The 26,545-nt window shown below is 35.2% G+C and overlaps 2 protein-coding genes across 2 annotated transcripts; one reads left to right on the forward strand and one right to left on the reverse strand.

Annotated features, from left to right (window-relative positions):
• Positions 1 to 11,265: 11,265 nt before the first annotated feature.
• On the forward strand, positions 11,266 to 16,839 carry LOC127157599 (uncharacterized). Its single transcript, XM_051100839.1, has 6 exons — positions 11,266 to 11,620; positions 12,314 to 12,634; positions 12,825 to 13,169; positions 14,290 to 14,610; positions 14,856 to 15,206; positions 15,485 to 16,839. Exons 1-6 carry the CDS (start codon positions 11,566 to 11,568, stop codon positions 15,601 to 15,603), a joined length of 1,512 nt encoding a protein of 503 aa, XP_050956796.1. The 5' UTR covers positions 11,266 to 11,565; the 3' UTR covers positions 15,604 to 16,839.
• A 1,893-nt stretch (positions 16,840 to 18,732) lies between these two features.
• LOC127157600 (SLAM family member 5-like) lies at positions 18,733 to 22,998 on the reverse strand. The gene is made up of 5 exons (XM_051100840.1): positions 22,894 to 22,998; positions 22,336 to 22,656; positions 20,529 to 20,813; positions 20,295 to 20,417; positions 18,733 to 18,800 (listed from the first exon to the last, which is right to left on the reverse strand). Exons 1-5 carry the CDS (start codon positions 22,940 to 22,942, stop codon positions 18,733 to 18,735), a joined length of 846 nt encoding a protein of 281 aa, XP_050956797.1. The 5' UTR covers positions 22,943 to 22,998.
• Positions 22,999 to 26,545: the final 3,547 nt, after the last annotated feature.

A 26,545-nucleotide genomic window follows, 5' to 3' on the forward strand; every position in this document is an offset into this window, starting at 1 on the left:
AAAGTCTACTACCGGAGCACAGTCACGGACTACTCCGTCCTAGTCTGGGCTGCGGGGCACAGAGGACCCAGAGTTCAGAAAAAAGGAACAATTGAGAAAAAGGTGCACGGATCCATAAGGAATGGCGCAGCAAGCCGACACCGAGCCGACACGGGAGGAAACAGGCTCTACGCGAAGATTATAGAATCTTGTGAAGGTATTAGGTGTCGCCCAGCCCGCAGCTCTACAGATGTCTGCTAGTGAGGTGCCGTGTGCCAACGCATAGGAGGAGGCAACACTCCGAGTAGAGTGGGCTCTAACTCGTAGGGGGCAGGGCTCACCTTGGGACTCGTACGCCAAGGTGATGGCATCTACCACCCAATGGGCCAACCTCTGTTTGGAGACAGCATTCCCCTTCTGCTGTTCCCCAAAGCAGACAAAGAGCTGCTCGGAGCATCTAAAGCCCCGGGTGCGGTCCACCATCCGAGTCGTACCATCCGGATCAGCCAGCGAGACGGGCTGGGGAGCGCTAACCAGGCCCCCAGTCGACGTGCTAGCAGGATCAGGGGGATGGCACTTAACTGCTGCCCTGGATCCCGCGTTGGCGAATTGAGGCTCCGAGCCGGAAGCTGAGGAGGCTGGGCGTCGCTCAGGAACTGGACTCGAGGCAGAAGACCTGGAGATTACCCCTGAGTCAGAACTACTCTCGTGCAGTTGTTTAAGTGCTTTGGCCTGGTAGACTTGCAGGATGGCCATCGCATGCAAGGCGGAGGCAGCCTGACCCGCAGCACCATAAGCCTTCACGGCCAGAGCTGACGAACGCTTACAGGCTTTGGATGGGAGGCGCGGACGGTTCCTCCAGGTGGCGGCATTTTGCGGGCAAAGATGCACCGCAACCGCACGCTCCACCTGGGGAACGTCAACGTACCCCCTGGCTGCCCCCCCATCGAGAGTAGTGAGGAGTGAGGAGCCCTGATGTGAGCAGGCCATAAAGGGGGCACCCCACGTCTTAGTGAGCTCCTCGTGAACCTCCGGGAAGAAAGGAACTGGGGCGGGGCGAGGTGGAAAGTCGCCCTTCGCACCCAAGAACCAATCATCCAGTCGCGAGCGCTCGGGAGAAGGTGCCTTGGGCACCTCCAGCTCGATGCTCTTGGCTACCCGGAGGAGCATGGCCGCCAGTTTGGTGTCAATCTCCGACAGAGCAGCCCCCACAGTGGAGGACTGTCCAGCAGAGTCATCAGCCTCAGCCGGTGGCGCATCCTTCTCTGATGCTGCGATTGACATCATGTCTTCTTCGGGAGCGCCGAAAGAGATACTAGGCCCGCCACGAGATGAGCAAGTGTCGTGTTTCGGCAACTCCACGGGAACACGCTTGGAGGGACGTGACTTCCGTGGGGTTTTACCCGGCGGAACATCACGCACTGTAACCCTCAGGTCTCCCTGATCTCTGACCCGCGCAGCCGAAGCGTTCTCGGAGCGCGTCGAACTAGGGCCGGCCGAGATTACAGTGTGGCCTCTCATGTAAGAGAGGCGAGACCTAAGCATGGCAATGGTCATGCACTCGCAGTGAGCGCATGACACATCCACGAGCCCTGCCTCAGCGTGATCGCAGCCCAGACACGTGAGGCAGAGATCGTGCCCATCAAAAGAAGCCAAGGAAAATTGCTCTTTTAGATTGGTTTGCCCAGGGAAGGACCGAAGCAGTGCTTCGCTGGAATGCAAAGTTGCCGGCGGTACACATTCGAGCCGGGAAGAACTTCTCTTCTCTCTTCTTTCTCTCCGTGTTCTTGCTCAACAGGCAAGAGCTCTGAAGCAGAAATCTGAATGAGTGGATGCACACCGCCATTTTATATACCCGTATGTACGGGGGAGTGGCTTGCTGTGAAAATTCCACTCGCCAATTTTCATTGACCTTTTCTTTTTAGCTCAGAGGTGATTGGGCTCCCAAGTATGATCCCAAATACGTCACTCGACGTAACGTCGGAGTGAACGACTGAGGGGGAACTAATCCTTTAAGTAGCATGCCAAGTAGCTGAGTGCAAATTCATTTGTTTGTGTTGAAGGCGTAAGGAAAAATGTTACAGAACAATTTCCACAAAACTGTGGAATGTTTCATTTGTTAGTCTTCTTATATTTGTTCAATATATGTTGTAGCCATGTAAGAAAATGCTTTTATTTTATATCATGTATGTTTAAATATTATTTGTTTGTGTTTGGTTTAGTTCAATTTGTTAATTAAAGGGTGTGGAAAACTGGACGGCAGTACGCCGGAAGAAAGGGTTTGGTTCAATTAGAATTCTTTGACCACTTCATATGTTTTGCACATTTGTTGAAAAAAGAAACCGCTGCATTCTGTATTTTACTTGAAAGTGCTCGTCTTATGCCATTTTAAAGGTTGCTAATATAGTTTTATGAGTCTCCTAAAACAGGTTTACATGTATGCAAACACTTTAGTTTTCTCCAACTAGTTTAGTTTAGTTTTCTCTCATTTCTAATTGATTCGTAAACGACTCGTGCGAAGCAGTTTGAAGAATCAGTCTCGCTAAACCCCTCCTTCCGTGAGCCCTCGCTGTTGTGATTGGTCAGATGGCGCAGTCCTTTATGATTGGTCTACCGTATACAGCGTGTGTTGGAAAACGAAACGCCCATGGACTACTTGCACAGAGCCTCATGACATACTTCCGTTTTGAAATCGTACGGCTGAGTTATTTACGGTTATGTACATTTTCAATATGCTGTAATCATCTAGTTGACCTAAATGCCTAATAAAATGAGATTTCACGGGGTGATTTCAAATTCGGATGATATTCTGATGATTACTGAGTACACAATTTTCCAAACTCAACGGAACGAGAAGTTTTAATCCAACATAAACCGATCTGAGAAAGCAGTGGCTGGTAATTATATGTGTTCACCACAGGGTGTCAGTGCTCTAAAGTGGCCTAATCGTGACACTGCAGTTTGTGAGATCTGATTAATAAGATCATAATGAACCTTTATTCATCTGTATTAAATATGTTAGTCACTATTCTGTGTCATATTCTGTCATCATTTCACAATGCCAAAATATGAATATTCAGTAGTAGCACTGTCAGCGCGTTACTGTTAAAAATTAGTTAAATGTTTAACATTGTTAAATAAGGCAGTTACCTCACATTCATTCAGCCATTTTAAACAAAGGAATAAGCAGTAGGGGCTCGGAATAAGAGCACCAAGGCACACAAACAAATGAGCCATGGTTTTACTACAAATAAAACCAAAAATTGCAAGTGAAGTTAAACCATATAACCACAATTTAATCGGGTTTTACTACACTGTCCATAGTTTAATGATGGTAGGCTATTTGTAGTAAAAGTGTTGTTATACAAATGGGAAGAACATGGCACTTTTACTATAGTAAAACCATAGTTAATTTTCGTAAGGGTGTTTAGCAGTTCATCAGGTATGAATTATGATCAGTATGATCATCATGAGAATGTGGCAGGTTAGTGGGGAAATATATTTATTTATTATTCAGAATGCACATACCGAAGGGAAATATATTTATAGTAACTTTTCAGCAGGTTGAATATGATTCATGTTAATGCAGAGAGTATGATTAATTGTTTGTTTTTTTTTTTAAAGAAATGCCAGCCCTAAAATGTAGTAATAATCTGCGTTCTCATGAGAAACGGTCTGTATGTACACTGTAAAAACTCCAACTTGCAAATTGTTCACTCAGTTTAAAAATGTAAGTCAAGTGGACACATTTTTATGCAAAATGTTGAGTTTACACATAAAAACAAGTTAACTCAATGTTTACTATAATTTTCTCAATGAACACAAATAAGAAAGTTGAGCAAACTCAGTAATTTTATTTCTTCATTTGAGCGGTCAACTTGACATTATTGCGCATGCGCAAAGTGCCGTCGCTGAACTATACACGGAGTTTACTGCTTCAAACATAAACAACGATGGCAAAGGGAGTGGATGTCTTCTTTTAAGGTAAGTTCTTTCTGCCCAGATTTAATATAGAAAGTAAGCCAAATAAACTACACAGTTAGGTTTGTAAATGTTCTTTAAAGAAAGAATAAACATTGTTGAATGAAGTCTGGCTGCTAACTAGTTAGCTAGCTTTGTTTTTCCAAGCACGATCAGCTAACGTTAGCATTTGCAAGGTATGTATACAGATATATTTTTATAGATACAGTTCAAATGTTTATGTCGATTAAACGAGTATATAATTAACCAGATAGAGGTTAATTATGTGTTGTATTTCGTTGTGCTAGGCGATATAGCTTACTAGTTTATCTGACACATAGTTGTTGTTGTTGTTTTTTTTTGTTTGTTTTTTTGTGAATCCGCGATACTGGTGCATATATGTGAAAGTGCAAGACGTGTAAGATGATAAACGTGTTTATTGACACAACCGAAGCGTGCAGAAAATATGCGATCACAGATTCATCTCTCTGTAGCAGCTTAGTTCGCTTAAATTGTCAAATACACATAAAGTTATGTCAAAATGTGATTATTTACATAAACAATCACTTGTAAGTCTGAAATGAGAGTCAACGTCTGAGATAAAATCGCCTGTGTGTCAGTAAATTTGATCCGTGCATTAACGTTAGCCTCATAAACCTGCTGATATTTGTTCCGTTAATGTTACAAAAAATAAATAAATAAATAAATAAATAAATAAAAAGCTAAGACAACACTCACTCCTCTTGACTGAACAAATTTAGCAGCTTCAATAAGAGTCAGTTTATTCCATACAGTGAAGATATGCAGTATTTTTTTATACATGTATTTTTTGTATTATTTCTGACTTATTTCTGTACTGGTAAAAACTAGTCCTTATCCAGAATTTTATTATTATTATTTTTGTTATGTTTTAAACATTTAATGTCAATATTTAGTAGGAAATATAATTTTTTACTGCAGGACACAAAGCCAGAGGATGTCCACACCAAGGGTATGAAGATGAGCATCTTAACTATTACTGGAAGATGATGTTGTCATCCACTCAAACCTAAAGGTGCCTAGGATGTAGTACTAGAGACGCAGATTGTGTTGGAATATATACATGGCCTTACCACTGCTGTTGCTGTCCTCTTTGGCTTAACTTAGATCATCCAAAAAAATGAAAATTCTGTCATCATTTACTCACCGTCATGTCGATCCAAACCCATAAGACATTTGTTCATCTTTAATACACAAATGAAGATATTTTTAATGAAACCTGAGATATTTCTGTCCATTCACTGAAAAACTATTCACCTAAAATTCTGATGCTTCAAAATGTTCATAAAGAGATTGTAAAACAAATACATAAGAATCGAATGGTTTAAACAAAGTCTTCTGAAGAGACGTGATCACATTACACATCACGCATTTCACACTAAATGCTGCTCCATCTCTCCAAGTGCTGTGAGTTTGAGCCCTATATAACATGTATTAAAAAAAACCCCAGAAATTGTATTATATTTAAGTTTTCTATACAGTGATAGCTTAAAAGCTATGTCAATTAGCACTGCATTATAAGTACACTCTAAAAAGATGGTTTTTTAAAGGTCTATTTAGAACCGAGTTTAGGTATTTTTTTTTTATTCCTGGCTTAAAAAAAAAAAAAAAAAAAATTGTAATTGTCAAAACACCTCATTACTCATATTCTGGACATCAACTATCCAGCTACACAGACTATCAACACAGTTTCAACAGGTGAAGTTCTTTCTTACAATGTCTATAAAATGTTAACTTTCATATTGTACCTTGTTTCCCATTGCCAATAATGTCTTTTTCTTTTTTTTAGGTTCTTTTTTGTGTGACCAGCTCTGTTCGGTTAAGGATACTCTCTTCTCCACTAAGTAATGTAAAATTATTACTTGAGTCTATGCTTAAGTGTTAAAGCTATATAAAACTATCCTAAGATCCCACTTTAAATCACTTTTTCTTTTTTTAATATTTTGAAGGGCATACTGCTTATATGTCAATTTTTGCTTATGGCCTTCATAAGCATAATTGTTTTTACATAAACACATGGACACTCTTTAACTGTAAACTCAACTGTGTATTTCAGATGCATCATATACACAACCTCATCATCTGCAGAGAAACTGCCACTCAATCACACCACATTGATGGGCTTAAAGGCATCACAGAGGATCCTGAAGATACATTATTCCTGGAAATTTTGTCATTTATTTTCTATTTCTATTTTTACTTTCTGATGTATTTTTTTTCATGTTCATTGTCAACTGTCATTTATTATTTGTATTTAGCCAATAACTGTTTTTAGAGCATTTTCATTTTTGCTTCAAGTTCATGTCAATTAAAAAAAAATTAAAGTACCTAACTGAAACTACATGCTGTTTTGTTTAGTTTTTGTGTGAGTGTGTAAAACCCTAATACAGGCTAAAATACATTATAGGAAAAACAAAAATGTTAATAGATAATATATGTAAATAATATTAATAAGTAAAACTAGTATCAAAGGTATAAATATACTAATATTAATTAAAATAAACTATTTTCTAAATCCTATTTCATGCATCCCTACAATTGCGTCTCTTCAGGAGACTTAAACTGCTCAATTCATATTAACTTATATATTTATTTAATTATTTATGATCTCTTTATGAACGCTTTGAAGTTTTGGGTGAACAGCCTTTCAATACAGAAGTCTCTCAAATTTCATTAAAATATTTTAATTTGTGTTGAGTGTGAACAATGGTTTAGAACAACATGGGAGTGAGTAAATGATAAATTTTCAGAATAATTTTGGTTGAATTATTCCTTTAAGTGTTGTGTTAATAGTTGAAATATTTTGCTTCTTGATCCAGTGTGTTTGTTGCATTATGAATGCGCCAAAATAATAGATGGAGCAAGATGAACGTTTAAAATGACGGTAAAGTTTAGCTTCCTTTAAATTATATAAAAGTTTTTTTGTGACTTTTGATTTAAAACTTTACTTAAGGCTGCAGAATTTTAATATTTTTAATGTTACATTTTTCTGGCACTTAAAAAAATAATTTTTAAGTGTGTGTTTTTTGTTTAAGAGTGTTTTTATTGTAAATAGTCACATCCTAGTTACATCATAGTTTGAGTGGAGAAAAGCTAAATTGTGTTCATTTTGCAGAATGCCAATAAATACTTTCTGTAATGATGACAAAATCTTGTTTGTGTTATATTTACAGTATTGTTCATGCTGCATGCATTTGTATTCTTAAAGGATGTGGAGGAGCATACAATGTGGCTTAGAGTCTGGATGTAAGATTTAAAGTTATACATTTAAATAGTAAAAAATGCAGTTGAATTGGCTTAAAATACTAAAGCAACCGGCTGCAAAGCTTTTTTGAGGTTACTGAACTTCAAGCAAAAAATTACTGGCACAACTTAGTTCTTGAAGTTCAGAAAACTCAAAAAAAGCTTTGCAGCTTGTTACCTTAATATTTTAAGTTGAGTCAACTTAACAATTTAAGTTAATCTGCTGCAAAGCATTTTTGAGTTTACTGAACTTCAAGAACTAAGTTGTGCCAACTCTGACTGGTAGTTCACTCAACTTCACTGAAGTTCACTGAACTTTTATATATGAGTTGGCACAACTTCCCTCCTTTAAAGTTGAGTAAACTCAAAATTGCTGTGCAGCAAATTAACTTAATTTTTTAAGTTAACTCAACTTTTTATTTTTTACAGTGTATGTGCGCTGAACGCTAACCGGAAACTCCCGAGCCGTAACAAGTAGAATGCGGAAGTAGTTGTGCAAGTAGTCTATTGCCATAACTGAATGACAGCCCTAGAGACTTGTCAATACATAGAAAAGATGGCATGACGATCTGACGATGAAAAGGCTGAAGTGGCTGATCAACAAGTTGTTTGCGACATAGAATGTGGGCGGACATTATGTAAATGTGTTACTTCGTGACGTATAGCCGTAACAGAATAAGATTCAAATTCTTGACGACTCGTTCAGGCGATTGTGAGCCGACTTTTTTTTTTTTTTTTTTTGATAGACAATAACTTCATTTATCGTGCACTGTCGGCTTCACAACTTTGCAGATAGTTTGTTCACATACAGGTACACACTGCATGAAAGGTCATATTTGAAAAGGCATAATAGGAGCACTTTAAATTGTGAGGAATTAGTATCTGTGTGTGTGTGTGTCCTGCGTTAAAGCGCTTGTCCAGTCTGGTCTCTACAGTCTTATTCATGGAGACAACAGTTTAGTAGAATAAGTTCAGTGTTTAAGTGTCAGAGCTAAAATACTGTAAAATGTCAAACTTCTCACAAAACACAAATGTTTCCATAAGCTGCTGAAATAAATTATCAGTCTGTTTAAACAGGTGCTATTGTGCGGTTAAAAAAAAAAAAAAGTGAAATACTTTGCTGTTAATACAGATCTGATTCTCTTACAATGTCTTGACTGTGTGAGTTTGTTTGCCACTAAATTCTTTTTAAGTTGCCAAAAATAACTCAAGTCATGATTTGATTTGAGTAATCATGTCTATGTCTGTTATGAAATGTGATTAATGCTGATGCACTAAACTCTTAACAACATGTTAAAACATTTCAGCACTGTTAGCAACTTGTTTAAATATTTTATCAATGTGCTAGAAAATGCTAATAACATTTCATTAACTTAGAGTGAAATCTTTGAACTTCAAACTAGCTAATTTAAACTTTCAAACAAGGCTTTGTCAAGCCTATTTAATCTTGTTGTTACTACTGTGAAACTAGTGTATGTGCAATCAGAAACAACTACAATCAATCAATCAATCATTAAGCAAGTAGTACAATTCAGAAAAGCCATACACTCTTTGAAGAAGATCCCATAATAAATCATTATTATTATTAGTTAGTTAGGAAACAATAACTTGTATTGAGTGGAACAAATGAGAGATTTTACTCTGTCTGTGCCTTGCCATCCAGAGAATGAACTCAATAACCCCTCCCTTCCTCTCAAGCAGATGTGAGCATACAAAGAGAGAGAGAGAGTAACAGCAAAGCAAGGGAGAGATCGAAAGAGGGAGGGAGAGGGAAAAAAAGAGGAAAAAAATCTGGCTCTGAGAGCAGACTGCTACGAACATTGTGCAGTTTGTAAGGAGTTGACTTTTCCTGTAAAATTACACTTGATGTGAAATGCTACTGTGACAGATGGAAATATATGTTTGTATAATTATATTGAGAAATTCATAAATACTGTAAAAAAACATTGAAAGAATTAAATATTAATGTTATTTTGAATCAATTTAAAAAGGTTCATCAAATGTAAATACGTTATTTAAGTAGTGTTCGTTAATCTGTGATCAATTACTTAAGTCCAATAAATTGTACAATCGATTACTAGTGCCTTGTTAAACACTAGGTGGAGAACTTGTGGAGTCCAAAGAGAGTCAAGTACAAGTCCAAGAGGTTTGAGTCCAAGTCAAGTCCAAGTCCAAATGACACAATCAAAACAGAGAAAGGGGGGAAAAAAAAATTGTTCAAGACAACATACTTAACTATTGATAATTTATGTGATGCAAGAGACAGCCTATCTTCTATTCTAAGATAATTATTTTGCATTATTATTTGTAACAGTAATAAGCATGTGCAGAGTAATGACACTGTAGGATCAAATTAGGCCTTTTTACTCTAGACATAGCAATTTTACTAGTCACATAATAGTGTGAAGTGCAATTCACATTTTCAGTATTTTTATTATAGTGTAAAAATCACATTCTGGTCTGCCAATTGAAAATGTTACAAATAAAAAGCATCATAAGCATCACTAAAATATCGTTCCCATTCTTGAACTTACTTTGTGTCTATAGCAGGGGTCTCCAAGTCCGGAGGGCTGTGTCCTACATATATATATATATATATATATAATATATAATAATAACGTATTTTTTTTTTTTTTTCTCTCCATTCTATTCTTAGGCTATTTAGTGTTTGCTTATTTTTACTTTATTTCAATTTTGTGAAATGCATTTATTTTATATTACATCAATGTATTCCGTGCGCCCAGAATTCATTCATTTTGGTAATAATCGTTCCATTTCTTATTAATTTGGTTCCACAGTGTCTTTTTTTTTTCCTGTTGTCTTTTATGTTTAAACCTTTTAAGTTATTTGTTATTGTATATTAGGCTTATAGCATGGTGTATTTTTACTCGTTTTGTTAATAGCATGTCTATGTTTTATATAAGTTTGTTGTTGTACGGATAAGGAATTGACCGAATTGCGCTATTTGAAAGTGAAAGGAAAATGTGCACGGGCATTTATAAGCTATTTAAAAGAGCTGTTTATATATATATATATATATATATATATATATATATAATAGTATTTAATATATATATATATATATATATATATATATATATATATATATATATATATATATATATATTGTGTTCAATATTTACTTGTGTGTGGACTTGGATGGGTTAAAAGCAGAGCACAAGATCTAAGTATGAGTCACCATAATTGACCACACTTCAGGTCACTTTCACTTTCATATCCAATATAAACACAACTTCACATCACGTAATGTCCTCTAGAGGGCGCTACGGAATAACATGTATCACTGTGCACGCTATGTGATAAACCTTATACATTATAAATACGATTAGTAACGGAGTGGTATCCTGGGTAGATACCACAATCATAATAAATGTCAGAACAATAAGAGCAGCAGTCTGTAAGTCAATATGCATTTTAAATATTGCATATCAGCGAATAAAGGCATAAACATAGCATATCTTTATAGGCCTGTACTTGCTATAAAAAAAAAAAAATAGCAATGATTTTTGAACTTCTTTGTAAGTAATTATGAATCCTACATAATCCACGGCCGGTGTCTATTACAAGTGATGCTAGCAAGTTGAAACGTTAGCAAAAGAAGCATTAAAGAAAAACCTGGTGAATATAAAGGTACCTTTGGGAGGAAGTTAGATAAAATCAGTGATTAACAGGAAAATAATACATTTATGGTGGGAAAACAGCAGCACAGTTAGGTGGTATTATGACATTGTAAAATCAGTAGGGGGAAAAAAAACAGATTTGTGGACGGCATAGAAAAGAAGTAGTAATGATTTCTAGATTAAGGTTGGGACACACAGGGCTAAATTCAACACTGCATTAATTATAGGAAGCACGTATGTGTGATAAATGTGATGTTTTAGAAAAAATCAGAGCATGAGTTGAAGGAGCTGATCCTCTGGGGTGGGTGGGCGCATTTTATTATTATTATTATTGTTGTTGTTGTTGTTGTTGTTGTTTTAACAGCAATACAGGTTCATTACCCATGTGAGCAAGGTACACAGTAGGTGGCGGCAATACTCGCTCAAAAGGAGTGAACAAGAATAAGAAGATCTATAAGAAAAGAAGAAGAAGGAAGCGCAGGTGACTGAGTATCCACATCTCAGGCCCGGAGAGGCGAGTGAAGTAATCGAAAGCAAAACAATCAATTCGTGTTTTTCTGTTTTTGACATAAGTTTCGGTTATTTGACGTCTAAAGAACTCGTGAACGTTCGCTTTCATTCTTGATGTGGACGTCTTGGTGTATATGTAAACCAAAATGGGCACAAAATCCACAAAATCAGCACTCATTTTTCAGCGGAAAAAATGTTGAAAATAAGGGTCTTTGTTTTGCTCATATTGTGTCTACATTTCTTCTCTGGTAAGTCGTTTAAATATATACTTCCGTAAACGTTAATAGCTAAGCTGGCTTAGTTTCATTTTCTGTCAGGTCTGCTGCAGTGCGTAACTTTTTGTGTTCATAATTTACATGATGTGTATAATAAGTGAGTACATCATTAATCTATTTTCCAAACCGTGTTTTTGACTTATCGTGAATCACTACGGTACATGTATAATAAGTTTTAAATTCGGACTATAGACTGGATCTAGTCTAACCGCTGGGGGAAGCCTGTGTGACTCGTCATAGACATAAACAGAGAAAAGAGGTTCCGGCTACAATGTTCTTCCGCAAGACGCATGCAGTTCTGTTTATTAACCGCTAGAGCGCCAAAAGTTACGGACTGCAGCTTTAACTAGACAAAAATGTATTACTTGTCAGTTATTGCTGTTTTAGATAGCTGATGTCTGACATAGCTAGTGTCACGATTGTTAAGATGGTATTAGCTAGGGATAGTAGGCTTGTGAGTCATGATGTGGGATTATACATGAGATGAGTGAATGTGCAAATTTATTATGTTCTTCTGCTGTTTGCTTGCATGTATTACGTTTTGAATATAGACTCTAACTATAACCATTATTATATTTAGAAAAAAAGTGCAGCACTTTCCTTTTGTATATTATTATCCCTCTCTTCCAGTAGGGTTACATAATTATTTGTTAATTGCTTTTTCAGTCAATGATATTGATGATGATAGAGATGAAGTGTCAGTGATTGAGGGAGATTCAGTCACTCTACACACTGATGTTCAAACAAACCAACAAGACAGAATGACATGGTATTTTAGTGACATCCGCATCGCTCAAATCCGTGGAAATCAGAATAAAATCTGTACAGATGAACAGTGCAAAGAGAGATTCGAAGACAGATTGAAGCTGAACAATCAAACAGGTGATCTGACCATCACAGACATCAGAACTACAGACGCCGGGGTTTTTCAACTTCACACAATCAGCAAAAGAATCATTCAAAAGTTCTTTAGTGTTACTGTTCTTGGTGAGTCACATAACATTTCAAAGCATGTTAAACATGCCTATGAATCAGATTTTTAATTTTTTTTATTATTATTTATTTTTTTGTCCCCCAAGTGTACACTGCTATTCATTTTCACATCTGTTTTTGGAGTATAGTATATATTTGGAGTATAAAAAAAGATCCTGAAATAAGCTGTTGGATTTTGTTTCAGCTGTGTCTGGTGCAGAAACGGATAAAACAAATAGCAAGTCGGCGATGGAGGGAGAATCTGTCACTTTAGATCCTGGTCTAGTAAAAAATCCAAATGATTCGATGACATGGTTTTTTAATGACAATCTCATTGCTAAAATCGCTGGAGATCAGAGTAAGCTCTGTACAGAGGAACAATGTGAAGAGAGATTTAAAAACAGACTGAAGCTGGATCATCAGACTGGATCTCTGACCATCACAAACATCAACACCACAGACGCTGGAGTTTATAAACTACAGAACAACAGCCACATCCATCCTCACCACAGCATCATCAGCATCAAGAGATTCAGCATTACTGTCACGGGTGAGTATAATTAAGCCAGTCAATACATTTTCCTTTGCGATTTGAATTATGTATTTATTGTAGAATGTTTGAAAAGGTGAGCTTTTATATTCTAATGTAATTGTAAGACATAATTGACAACAGACCATTGAATTATTACGAGGTGGTGATACGGCCATGATGCAAAGTGAGTTATTCCGTTTATACTACTGTTAACACACCTCAAGACATTGTGTGCAGGACTAATTTCTTACATATCTAATCCCAAGCCTCATTTGCTAGTTCTAAAATGTCATTTTAGACTTAGTAATAGAGGCTGGGGCTGTTGATAGCAGGCTATGCGGTTAATAATAATAATAAGTCTGTGCATCTCTAATGTGCTCCAACAACAGCGCCGCTATTTCATAGCTAGTGAGAAATATCATGTAGCTTTTAATTTGCTAAACCATTTTACTGATAAAATCATCAGAGTAGCTTTAACAAGTTTGTCTGTACTGTATATATGCGGAGAGAGCATGAGTAGAGTATTTGTTTACGGCAAAAACATGGAAATAATTTGTAGTTTTTGTTTTTTTTATCCTGTTGTTCAATATATTTATTTGCTTGGCAGTGTCATTGTGGGTATTGTGTGTATTTTGCTGTTGCAAGCTGTAAGGATCATTAAAACAACTGAAATTGTCTGGTGATATGGGCACAATAATGGCAGAAAAGGGTATCAGGTGTAGTCAAACCTCAGGCATACGGACGTAGCCCGAAAAACAAACAAACAAAAAAACACCGAGAATCCCCATAGAAAAGTTGAACCTCTTTTGACTTGAGCACCACATTCAATTTTTAAAGAAATCTGTCTTTCGCGCAAGGCTGCAAATAAGGTTAAAGACATCCATCAAGTACATTTACATGCAAACAATGAAAGAAGTAGTGCGGTGGAAGGAAAAGTCTTGTTCTGAGTGAAATGATCTATATCAAACGTTTGTTTGCATGTTATATTATGAATCCAGACATATTTCTCTAAAACTGTATGATCTGTAATACAAGAACACTTTCTTGTTTGTTTTTGTTATTTCTTGTTTCACGTTCAATTTTATTTTTTTTTTTTTTTTTTTTAATGACATAATAATTTGTTATTTTTTTTCTTCAGATTCGTCTGGCGTAGAAACAGATGGAATGTCAGTGTCAGTGATGGAGGGAGATTCAGTCACTCTACAAACTGATGTAAAATCAAACCAAGACAGAATTAGATGGTATTTTAATGGCATTCGCATCGCACAAATCACTGGAGATCAGAGTAAGATCTGTACAGATGAACAATGTGATGAAAGATTCAGAGACAGATTGAAGTTGGACTATCAGACTGGATCTCTGACCATCATGAACGTCAGAACCACAGATACTGGAGATTATAAACTACAGATCATCAGGAAAAAAATCATCCAAAAGATTTTCAATGTTGCTGTTGGTGGTGAGTCATTTAACATTAAAAAAAAGTTGTTTATTAGTGGCATAGTAGTGACATAACAGTTATTTTTTTTTATTTTAATTGACATCTAGACAGATCATTTTGTCACTTTTGATTTGAAAGTAGAATTTGAAGTTCAGAATAAAAAAGTGGACAAATATTGCTTTTCAGACTGAGAAGCGCATACAGTTCTCTATGATACTTCTTTAACCAATAGAGCTACAGTCAGCTGTTGGTTTGTGTTTCAGGTGTTCCTGCTGATGGGCGAGATGAAGTGAAGGAAATGTCAGTGAAGGAGGGGGATCCTGTTACTTTGAATCCTGGTGAAATAAAAAAGCCAAATGATGTAATGAGATGGTATTTTAATGACATTCTCATCGCTGAAATCACTGGAGATCAGAGTAATATCTGTACAGATGAACAATGTGATGGAAGATTCAGAGACAGACTGGAGCTGGATCAACAAACTGGATCTCTGATCATCACAAACTCCAGAACCACAGACTCTGGAGATTATAAACTTCAGGTCGTCCACAGCATTCGTCGTCGTCACAGCATCAGCATCATCAGCTTTAAGAGATTCAGCATCACTGTCATTGGTGAGTGTAATTTTGATTCACTTTATCAGTTCACTGTTGTGTGATAATCAGTTGTCCTCTTGTCCTGCTTCATGTTGATTTCTCAGTGCTGTGATGTGGTTTTAGCTACTGTTCTTAAAAAAAAACACACCAGATGGCGCTATTTATCAGTTAAAGTCAATATCATACAAATTTTAACCAAAGAGGAGATGTAAATATCAGAAAAATATAGTGGTAACCTTGATTATCAGTTGACCTCTTGTAATAATGACTGTATGTCTTTTTTGTTTCACATTCAGGTCCATCTTCAGGTCTTATAGCAGGGATATGTGCTGCTGTTTTTCTCCTGCTGGTGATTGCAGCTGTATTTTATTACAAGTACTTCTTCCACCGGAGGCGAAAGGGTGCAGTAGTGTGAGATATACTGTGCAAATATCGTATTGTTAGATATATTGTGCAAGATTACTTTGTAAATGAACAGTGATATGAATACATTTTGTATTAGAAGGATGTTATGACTCTGCTTTAGGGTCAAGATGTAGCATAAATGTACACTGTAAATGGTTATAATCACTGTGTGATAACGATGATTTGCCTTAACATGATTCAGATATGCTGGAAGCCCTGTTTTTTGGTGGGACCAGGGTTATAGTAAACTGAAACAAAAACAGTGTTTTGTTTCTTGAAATAAAATAAATGTTGCATGAAGTAAAATAAAATAGTAACAAAAGCATGTTTTTCATTTAGTTGTCAAAGCAACATTTCTCATTTTTATTGAACTGAGTTTAATTTGTGCTAAAAACTGTGATGAAAATGGGTACACATATTTAATTAAATAATTTTAAAAATAAATTTATTAAAATGTTTAAAGGCCCAGCAAAATTATGAAAACTGAAAATATTAAAACAAACAAACATAAACAACTATAATATAGTGTAACAACAGTATAATAGTATGTCAGTGATACTAAAATAACACTGGGTGGCACTCTTGTTCACTTACTACCTTTTTTGCATTTGTTTTGTTTGGTACTTGTTGTAAACTACCTCAATATAAGTACATGGTGAAGCCTATTTTTGTGTTGTAAAAGTTTTAGGAAAAGTCATTTCTGTTTTAGAGTTTCAAACATACTGTCATACACATAACTCCTTAAAAACCTGTTTTAGAATATTACAACAATTAACTGAACATTGATGTTTTAGTTTTACTAATTTATCCATTGTTTTAGAAAGCTGCTTAAATATTGTAAATGATCAGTGTGTGATCAACAGAATAAGTGAGACATTTGTAGTCTGTTCTGATCATCAAGCTTGCATTTATTTGATCAAAAGTAGAGTACAGTAAAAACAGTAAGATTGTGAAATATTACAATGATTTAAAATGACTGTTTTCTGTGTGACTGTATTGTAAAATTTTATTTATTCCTGTGATCAAGCTGAATTGTTAGCATCATTACTTCAGTATCATATGATTTTTCAGAAATCATTCGGATATGCTGAGCACTCCTGGAACTCAACCACAGACTCGGGTTTTGTACGAGTTTCCTCCTTTCTTATGGCGACAGGTGTATAGTCCACGTGCTCATATTCTGTAATATTCTCATTCTGTAAAAAAAAAAAAAAAACATGCAAGATGTGAAATATTTTAAATAAAAAGTGACAAATTAAGAATTACTTGCATTGTGTGTGTCTGTGTGTGTGTCTGTGTGTGTGTGTGTTTGTGTGTGTGCATGCTTGAAGACATGATGAGGACACAAATATATATATGAAGAGTTCAGATGCAAAACCAGCTAGATCCATCTGTTGTCTTTCTTTAAAAAATGCATTTTTATCAGGCTCAGATGTATAGGTTTCTATGTAAATACTGGTACTTCTGATTGGGCTGAGGCTGGTATTTTAGCAAGTTTGAAGAAAAAGTATTTGATGGACGTATAATATGTGTCGAGAGCATTCACTCAGTATCATTATCTCATTTTTGACCGAGATGGCTTTTAGCTGGTTTTGCATCTAAACTCTTCATATATATATATATATATATATATATATATATATATATATATATATATATGAAACGTGAAGACTCAAGGGATAATACAAGCCAAGTTACCTTTGTTTATTGAGCTCTTTATACCATGATTAACAGGAAATTATTGATTCAGTGATAGCCTAAAAATTTTAACTCTCTCATCATTTACTCACCCATACATCATTCAAAATGCATGAAACCAATGTTTTTCACAAACATAAGAATTTTACATTCAGTTTCACAATTTAAGCACTATTTCATAAACTGACAGGAGATGAGCAGGGGCTTTCAAGCTCCAAAAAGGACAAATAATATAACCACTAGAAAGGCGCAATAAAAACAGTCAATGTTGATCATACCACAACATTGTGTTATATAGACTGATATTATGGCAGGCCCTAGTTCATCTTTAGAAAGACTGATCCTAGTGGATGACATCTGCCTTCATCTGTCAGTTAAAACCGATGATCATTTAGCACACTGGAGGAAGTTCATTAAACTTGGCATTTTTCCTCAGAATGCTCTGGTATATCCAAAATTTTGATAAGTTTACACTTTGGATACACAAGATGTAGATAGACATGTTAGTCATAATCAGCGTTGGGGATAACGTATTACAAGTAACGTGAGTTACGCAATTAGATTACTTTTTTCAACTAACTAGTAAGGTAATTCATTAAATATCGAATTTACATTTTCAGTTAAGTAATTCTAGTTTATGTTTTCCCATTTATTGACAGATTGATCATTAGTAAAGGGGATTTTTTTTTTTTTTTAAAGTAATGTAATGCATAACTAACACAATTAGTTACTTTTTAAAATGGAGTAACGCAATATTGTAACACATTAGTTTTAAAAGTAACTTTCCCCAACACTGGTCAATGGGCAATACTCAACAAATATACTGAATCATATCAGAATATTTAATAGACTAAAATTTGAAATAAAATTTGGTCTATCTAATAAAAATGAGGCTTTTATAATTATAGAAATGTTTCTGGTGTGTGCAATGGATCATTATGCAGACAAAAACACAAGCGCACACTGAACGAAATCTGACTCACTGCTGAAATCATACAGAGACACACAACACAGGAATAAATGATCTTACCGATTTATGTGCATTTCTTTTGTAGAACACTGGCTCAGTGTAAGTAATCTCGTCATCGCGAGTCTCAACTGTTTCAACAGCAATAATAGATGGATTAAAACAACAAAACGCAGTCTTAACTATATCTGTGTATTCAATACGTGTTATTTGGCGCTGTTAAATTTAAAAAAGTTAAAGTGCCCCATTATGCTTTTTTTCCCAAATATTACCTTTCATGTAGTGTGTAGCTGTTTGTGCATATAAAAGATCTATTAAGGTTTACCACATGTAAGTCTAAAATTTGTCTGTTACAGAGCACTTCGTCTGGAAAGCTTCTGTGTACAAACATTAGGATGTCAGTTATATATATATATATATATATATATCTTTATATATAGCCTGTGGTTTTCATTGGCTGCTTACAAACAGCGTCTACTTTGACCTGACCTCAAACCCTTCCGCTAGTTCCTGTTGTAGACGTGTCGAGAAGATGCTGTTTCCTGTTACAAAAGCAAATTCTCTTAGGGATCTGAAGAGACAAGAGTCATTACTGTTTTCTGTGGGACCATTGTTACCTAAAACTGTGTCGATTAATACTGAGTCTTTCTTACTTTTCTTACTTAAGTACCTTTGGGTACTTTTCTGAAACACCGTTTTTACGTACCACGTTTCGCAGCAGTTTCAAGGAGAAATGTCCACTGAGTGGCGCTTAAACACAGGTTCAATAGGTGAACCTTGGCACGTTTTATTACGTTGATACAGGTACGTATTGCTGTGTTTTTGTTATATTGCTTCAGGTACATATTGTGGCGGTTCAGAGTTCAAATATCCGGGGACTGTCACTAAAAGTTAATGCTCTATTGTGTTGGAAAATGCCCTACACCAAAACCAACCCTAAACCTACCCGATAGTGTTGACAAATGCAAAACTATTATAAAAACACATTTGTTGACGTGAGCGTGTCATTTGAATCTTCCATGTGTGCACATTTGAACTGTTTTGTCGAACCGTAGTTACACGGGATTCGTACTGGAGCCTCTCAAGTACATCTCCCTACATGCGTGAGTTACCGAACAAACCTACTGGCTATGAAAACCCATAGATATGAAGCTGGATATGTGATGCTAACATTCAAAAGCACCAGTTTTCAAACCTCCAAGCATATTAAAATCGTTCTTTAAGTTATTGTGCAAAAAATAATCTTTATTAATCGTAACTGTGTGAAAAGGAATAAAAGGTGTCAGAGTTTTGCTGCCTCCAGTATTCATTTATTTTGGAAACTGCAGTGATATGCACTTATTGGTACATATTTCACGTCTCCGTGAGACCAGGTAGGAAAAATTAGGTGATTTGCTATGTATAATGTGAGAAATTAGGTCTTTTTTGACCTGAGACCTTCAAAACAAAATAAGAACACTTAAAATATCATAATACAGGCACTTTAATGCAAACATTTAGTTAAATATTTAAGTTTTAAAAATGCCACAATTTTCACTTTTTGTGCACACACTGTCCCTGGCAAAGTATGTCTTCATGATTAAACGTGAAGAGATGTTACTTACAGATAATTTGTAAATCAAACCCAGATGTTTAACAAAGTTATTTGCATTCTTTGTATGGGGTACTTAAATGTACTTTAAGTAGAACATAGAGATGAACACCAGTGCGTCTTTACACATGCAAGAATATGTTTGTGAAGTGTCGGAAAAGTTGTTGTATTATCGAATGCAAACTTGCACAAATGAGACGAGTATATATAGCTATATAGCTAAATATAGCTTCCCAGTGCCTTTATATATGGATATATACATATATCCTGACATAAGTGTAATCCAAAGGAACCACCAAACCCAATAACTACACATACTTTTAATTTCATTAAAAAAAGGTACTAGATGAGAATTATGAGTGTGATTAAATGATAAGTAGGGATATCAATCAATCAGTATATTTAGATAATATTTTTAAAGTATTGTTTTATTTGTAACACTTGCCTTCTTGATCAGTTTTTCTACATTTCTTGTAAATCCAGAAGAACACGACTGCAGCAACAATCAACAGAGATACAGCAACAGGAATAGAGATCACCACTATATAAGATGAAGGTAGACCCTGATCTGTAATGAACAAAATGAGCTATTAGTGTGATTGAATCTGTCTGTCTGATCTGCAACAATCAAACACCAGCACTGTATAACTGTGAGATATCAGCTTAGTACATGGCTTACCTGCACATGGCTGACAGTGCTCGGTTATGTTGAGATGTGTGGTCTGGTTGTTGATGGGATTGTTGATCACACAGCTGTAGGTGTTTTTATCCTGATATTCCACCTCCAGAGGTAGAGAGAGACTGATGCTGAGACCAGACACACTGATGCTGGACAATAAACTGTTTCCTTTGTACCAGGAGAGAGTCACATCACTCACATTCACAGCTGAACACACCAATGAACAACTCTCCTTCGATGACGATGCAGAGCAGTCTCTGATAATGTTAGGAACAGGCAGATGAGCTGGAAAACACAGAGAATGAGCAGAAATATAGATACTCATTGTTTAATCTGTACAGCAACAAGACATAAACAATTTGTGTTAACGTGACATTACTTTGAAAAATCACTTACTAATGTTTCCTGTGTAAGATTACAATCAGAGCTGGATAGATTGCTTATACATTATAGTTCATTAGCTCATGATTCCAAATTACATGGAAAAAAAATGTAGTTAGTACATTAATCTTTAGATTACACGTTTTAGGTAATATAATCTAAACTACTTTTAGATAACTTTTTAGATTACTTAGATTATCTCATTTATCAGAATTATATTAAAAGAATCATCTATAATATTGATATAAAAGAGTAAGAAATATTATTCCATTCATTGTTTTTAACAACAAAAAATCATTTTAAAATAACATCGATCAAAATAAAACACTATAATTTACTATAATAATTTGTTTACGTGCATGTCATGTGACCATTAACTAACGCCAGAGAACCGTGAATATGCAAATATTATATTTAATTATTCAAATATTTATTTTTAAATCTCAGGGCGTACTTTAAGTAAATACATTAGTTGAGGCAGGTTCAGATTACAAAAAAAAGGGGAATGCCTACATTCCATGTAAATAAGAAATAACATGAATTTGAGCATTTGAGTATGTTTGAAAGACAAAAGCCTCCAAAGACACAGTATTACATGGCTAATAATAACCTACTAAGTAATAATTAAAATAAAGAGCAATGTGTCAAATGTAATGTTGAAGCAGTTCTTAAACCTGAAATTATTTTTCGTAAATCCAATGGTCAAATGTTGTGTAGCCACCTCAATAATGACTGGTCTTTGTGTGAATGCCGAGAAAACTGAAGACTTTTATAAAAGTATATAAGCAGTAGGCTATCTTAAAAAGGAACATTTAAAAGATAAAAAAAATATGAAGAGTTCCGATGCAAAACCAGCTAAAAGCACCTCGGTCAAAAATGAGATAATGATACTGAGTGAATGCTCTCGACACATCTTTTACGTCCATCAAATAATTTTTACGTCAAACTCACTAAATCCCAGTCTCAGCCCAATCAGAAGTATGCTTATTGTAAAGAAAAATTTCACATGGACCTAGAGGCTTTTGCATCTGAACTCTTCATATGTAATCATTTAATTGATAAAAAGTAACTGTATTCAGATTGTGAGTATTTTAAAATGTAATTTAATCCGTTTACAAGTCGGGGTACTTTCATATATATATATATATATATATATATATATATATATATATGCTGATATATATATATATATATATATATATATATATATATATATATACTTTCATATATATATATATACTTTAGACAGCTTTAGTTCTAATAATACACAATAATGTGTTTTTATGAAACTATAAGCCTCACACTTCTACTTTAAATTCCCCCTAAAATTGACCCCATTGACTCCCATTGTATCCGCCTCACTGTAAACTTATTCCTTTAATAAAACAATAATATTTGAACATTTGAATAAATTATTTCTACTCACCATAGACAGAAACACTGAATGCTTTTGATGTCAGTTTAGCTCCATTTATCAGTACTTCATAACGTCCAGCATGTTGAGTTGTGATGTTTGTGATGGTCAGAGATCCAGTTTTTTTGTCCAGCTTTAGTCTGTCTCTGAATCTCCCATCAAGAACATCACCATATGTGGAGAAGATTCCAGCAGTTTTACTGATTTCAGCTATGAGTGACCTTTCAGACCCAAAATTCCACAGTATTTCGTCGTCCTCAGGTATTTCAGTAAGATCAGTGTGTAGAGTAACAGAATCTCCCTCCATCAAAAACAATGACTCACTAAAGACACCTGAAAACATTAAAAGAGATTTTGTCACAAATTAAGTCTGCTGATAATTTACAAAGCCGTTTGTAATGGTTTAAGTGTGAACAGCAGCAGAGACAGAAATTATTTGAACACAGCAGATGAAAATAATTTAACAACATACTAACAGTAGCAGCAGCTTTATTATTGTGCACTGAAATATATATATATATATATATATATATATATACATAAAGTCATATAAATAAATGTATAACTTACCAATTAGACTCCACCAGCACAGACAGAACAAAACAAACATGTGAAACATTTTATTCAACAGTTCAGGGTCTGGTCTAAGCAGTCTATCTGTTAAGAACACAGCAGAATAATGTGTGAATCCTCCCATGACAGAGTTTGTCCCTCCTTGTTCACACACACACACACACAGACACACTGAACGCATAGTATATATAGTTACTGTTCTTAAGATTTTAAATGTTTATAATAGTGAAAACATTTTTCATTTTTCATATTTTGCAATGTTAAATTTTACATTTACATTCATTTTATATTCGTTGTCTATGTTAAGTAGCTAAATGTATAAAAATATAGTGTGTATTTTAAATGAACTATACTTGAATGATTTTAAAAACTGTGCATATATTTATTTATTTTTTTTTCTGAGGTTTTTATGTATAGATTAATGAAAGTACATTGAAGAAAAGATAACCTAAAAATGGCAACATGTGTATTAACTAATTTTATTCAAGTTCAAACTATTTTAAGATAATTGAACCAAACTACATGCATTCATTTATACTAACAGCCTCATTTTAACTCAGGGATAAAATAGGTGACATAGCTATTTAAAGTAACAAATGCAGGTTATCGCTTTTTACAGTGCACAATGTCTCTCATCTCACATGGCCAGGTTTACTGAAATATACACCGACACTCACAATTCAGCCTCTGAGTCAAACTGAAACCTGCTGTGGTTGGTTTTCTTAAGAAATGGGGTTTGATCTTTTGGGTCACATAGCATCTTGTGCATGACATTGGGCACTGAGAGCATTTGTGTTTAGTTTGTAGGAGAGGGGCTTTTTCCTGTCCTGCTTAAGTCTTCAGTAACAACAGACCAAGATGAGAAACTACATTTGACTGAGAAGGAAAAAAACACATGCAGAACGGCTGCCATTTATTTTGTTTTTAAAAACATGCTGCTAAAAGTTGAGTGGGTTTTTATGCAGAACATTTATATAGAGATATATAAAAACACACAATATGAAAGCAAAAACATGAAATTGTGTTATTTAAATCATATTATGCTGATAAATGGTAATAAATCAATTTCCTAGGCTTTTAGAAAATATAATATTTTGGAGGGCCTAAGACTGTATAAAAAAAGTATGCTTTGATCACTACTTGGTTGCATGAACGCACCTGCATATGCTTTGAGGAGGAGGGAGTGAAGGATGTGGGCTGTGTGGTGTTGCACATGCATGTCCATGACACTTTGCCTCTATACCCAAAGCTAAGTGTGCATTCTTTTTAACCAGTTTGCTGCTATTTTAACAATTTTTAACTTGGTTAAAAATTAATTAACTTGGTTAGTTTGTTAAATTCGCTCACACTTTGTGAGGCCATATCAGCTGATGTTGATTGCTTAAGTTTTACACATGATTTTACAGATGATGCTTTCAATTTCATATTCTAGAAAAGGCCCTGAGAGCTATGATACCGTTTTAGCTGTTTTAGCTACTTCTTAAAAACACAAACACACACCTGTTGACTCCGTCCATCAGTTAAATCAATATCATAACGGTGATGACCCAAGTACGGTGCACACATCAGTTAAAAATATCAGTAAAACCCATCAGAAGATTATGTTTAATAATAACTATTTGACTTTATTACTGCACATTCAGGTCTGTCTTCAGCTCCTATAGTAGTAATATGTGCTACTGTTGTTGTCGTTCTGCTGGTGACTGTGTGTGACATACTGTCACCACAGCATATGGCAAGCTTTCTCTTTCTCCCTGAAAAACCGCAATAAGGGATCAAGCCAAAATAAAGTCCTCAGCTACACAATACATATTACTGACAAAATAATCACGTTACGCAGTGGTCTCGGTCTCTCCTTGTGTGTGTCTGTGAAATCTTAGTGTTTTAATTCATCCACATAATTAATGTCTATGACCAAAAATAACAAAACGCCAAATTATACTATATTTCATCTTTCATTTTTTGGATTAAACCAATTATTATGTACTCACAAAATCAAACAGCATCGACAGCACGTCATCACGCTGCAGTGCGTCAGAACGCTTCCAAATTACATTTTCGTTTTCATTCGTGACAGTTTGTATTGCGCACTGGATGCCAGCCGCCATAAAATAATAACACGAAGAAGAATAAAAATGGCTTTGGGTTTACTGAAGAGAAAGAACATAGCACTATTAAAATCAGTATCAAAATCTGTATTTATTTTTTAGCAAGCCTAATGAAAATGAAGCTTTTCTTTATTTCGCCCTTATTGTTCTGGCATTTACTCGACCATGGTAAGACATGGGCTTTTTATCTCTATTCCGGTGCTCTGGCAATTAAATGTGTATTTACAACGACGTATTGCTGTATTGCCAATGACTGGCGCATCATCCAGGGACGACAGACCATTATCATCTGCATTGATAGTAATCTATCCTGTATGTATTATATCACCCCAATCACAGTGCGCCATAGATGAAAAGACGAAGTATATTGCTCCGCCTGTAGGCTATAAATATCGCTTGCTTGTTAACCAGCCGAAAGCACAGCGCGGACCTACGTGCGTTTTCGCAGCTCAATAAAATGCTCAAATCGCTTGATCCATTCAAATTTGACACACAGTTCTGTGTTTTACACTTGTACAGTATGATAAGAGAACATGAAAAGCTCTGTAGCGAAGTTAGCTGAAAACCCTACCATGTAATGTACAGTACATTGACATTAATCTACAACTTCCTTATAGTAATTTATTATTACTATTATTATTATACCCAACAAGGAGTAGTTTTACCTGTGACTACCATAATTTAATTTATTTACAAAACACAGGTGGGAAATAACTCAACAGAAGGTGCTACCAGCAATGAGTAGGGTTGCCAGGTCTGTGAAGCCAAACCAGCATAATTATTATATTTGACAGGGATGCATATTATTTGTATTTTGCAGTCATTTAGTTTTTATTTGTTTATTTCTGTGCACGACCATGGCAAGGCATTTATGGAGATAGTTTTGACTACTACTTGGTGAATTGCGTGTTGCAAACAGACAGTTCTCAGTGGGTAAGGCATTGCATTAGTGATCTCCAATTACAACAGCAAATTCAATTATTCCTCCAGTTACTCATCCACAGTCACCACACCCCAAGACATTGCGCAGATGTTTCATTTTATAACATTTGCTTTTGTCCTTAAAATGCTCTTGCGTGTAATTATTTCTACCACATCTCATCTCAAGCCTTTGTTGTTTATTCCAAAACATTGTTTTAGAGCTAGTCTTGTATCTCAGCTGTAACAAACATAAACCCTCATTTGTTTATGCTACTTGAAAGGTTACTAATAATGGCATTTAAATAGTTCATTGTCTGTTTTTTTTTTTTTTTTTTGTTAAAAGTATATGATCACTGTATTTTGCTATATATAGTCATTCACTTTTTCATTAATGTTTTCCATTTTTCTTGATGTGTTGACCAGTTTCACTTCTTTCCAGATTTATCCAGAGCTGTTGTGAATGTAGTACTGACCTTTGGTACAGAAGCTGCATAATATATTTACATGTTTCCCAGAAGACAAAATAAGTATTTTTTTCCTGACCATCCAATTCAAAATGGCCCTTGCGTGTTTCTTTCTTTCTTTCTTTCATTTTGAGCATTACTGAATGTTTTCACCTT

This window comes from Labeo rohita, unplaced genomic scaffold (assembly GCF_022985175.1).
Source record: "Labeo rohita strain BAU-BD-2019 unplaced genomic scaffold, IGBB_LRoh.1.0 scaffold_1128, whole genome shotgun sequence".
Lineage (NCBI taxonomy): Eukaryota > Metazoa > Chordata > Actinopteri > Cypriniformes > Cyprinidae > Labeo > Labeo rohita.

Bases quoted from the DNA above. Each gene is read 5' to 3' on its own strand.
- LOC127157599 (XM_051100839.1), top strand. From the start codon at position 11,566: ATGTTGAAAATAAGGGTCTTTGTTTTGCTCATATTGTGTCTACATTTC. The intron at 11,621-12,313 runs GTAAGTCGTTTA...TTGCTTTTTCAG, and splicing joins GTGTCTACATTTCTTCTCTG to TCAATGATATTGATGATGAT. The intron at 12,635-12,824 runs GTGAGTCACATA...ATTTTGTTTCAG, and splicing joins CTTTAGTGTTACTGTTCTTG to CTGTGTCTGGTGCAGAAACG.
- LOC127157600 (XM_051100840.1), bottom strand. From the start codon at position 22,942: ATGTTTCACATGTTTGTTTTGTTCTGTCTGTGCTGGTGGAGTCTAATT. The intron at 20,814-22,335 runs GTGAGTAGAAAT...TGTGTTTTCCAG, and splicing joins ATTCAGTGTTTCTGTCTATG to CTCATCTGCCTGTTCCTAAC. The intron at 18,801-20,294 runs GCAAGTGTTACA...CTTTTGTAACAG, and splicing joins TAGAAAAACTGATCAAGAAG to GAAACAGCATCTTCTCGACA.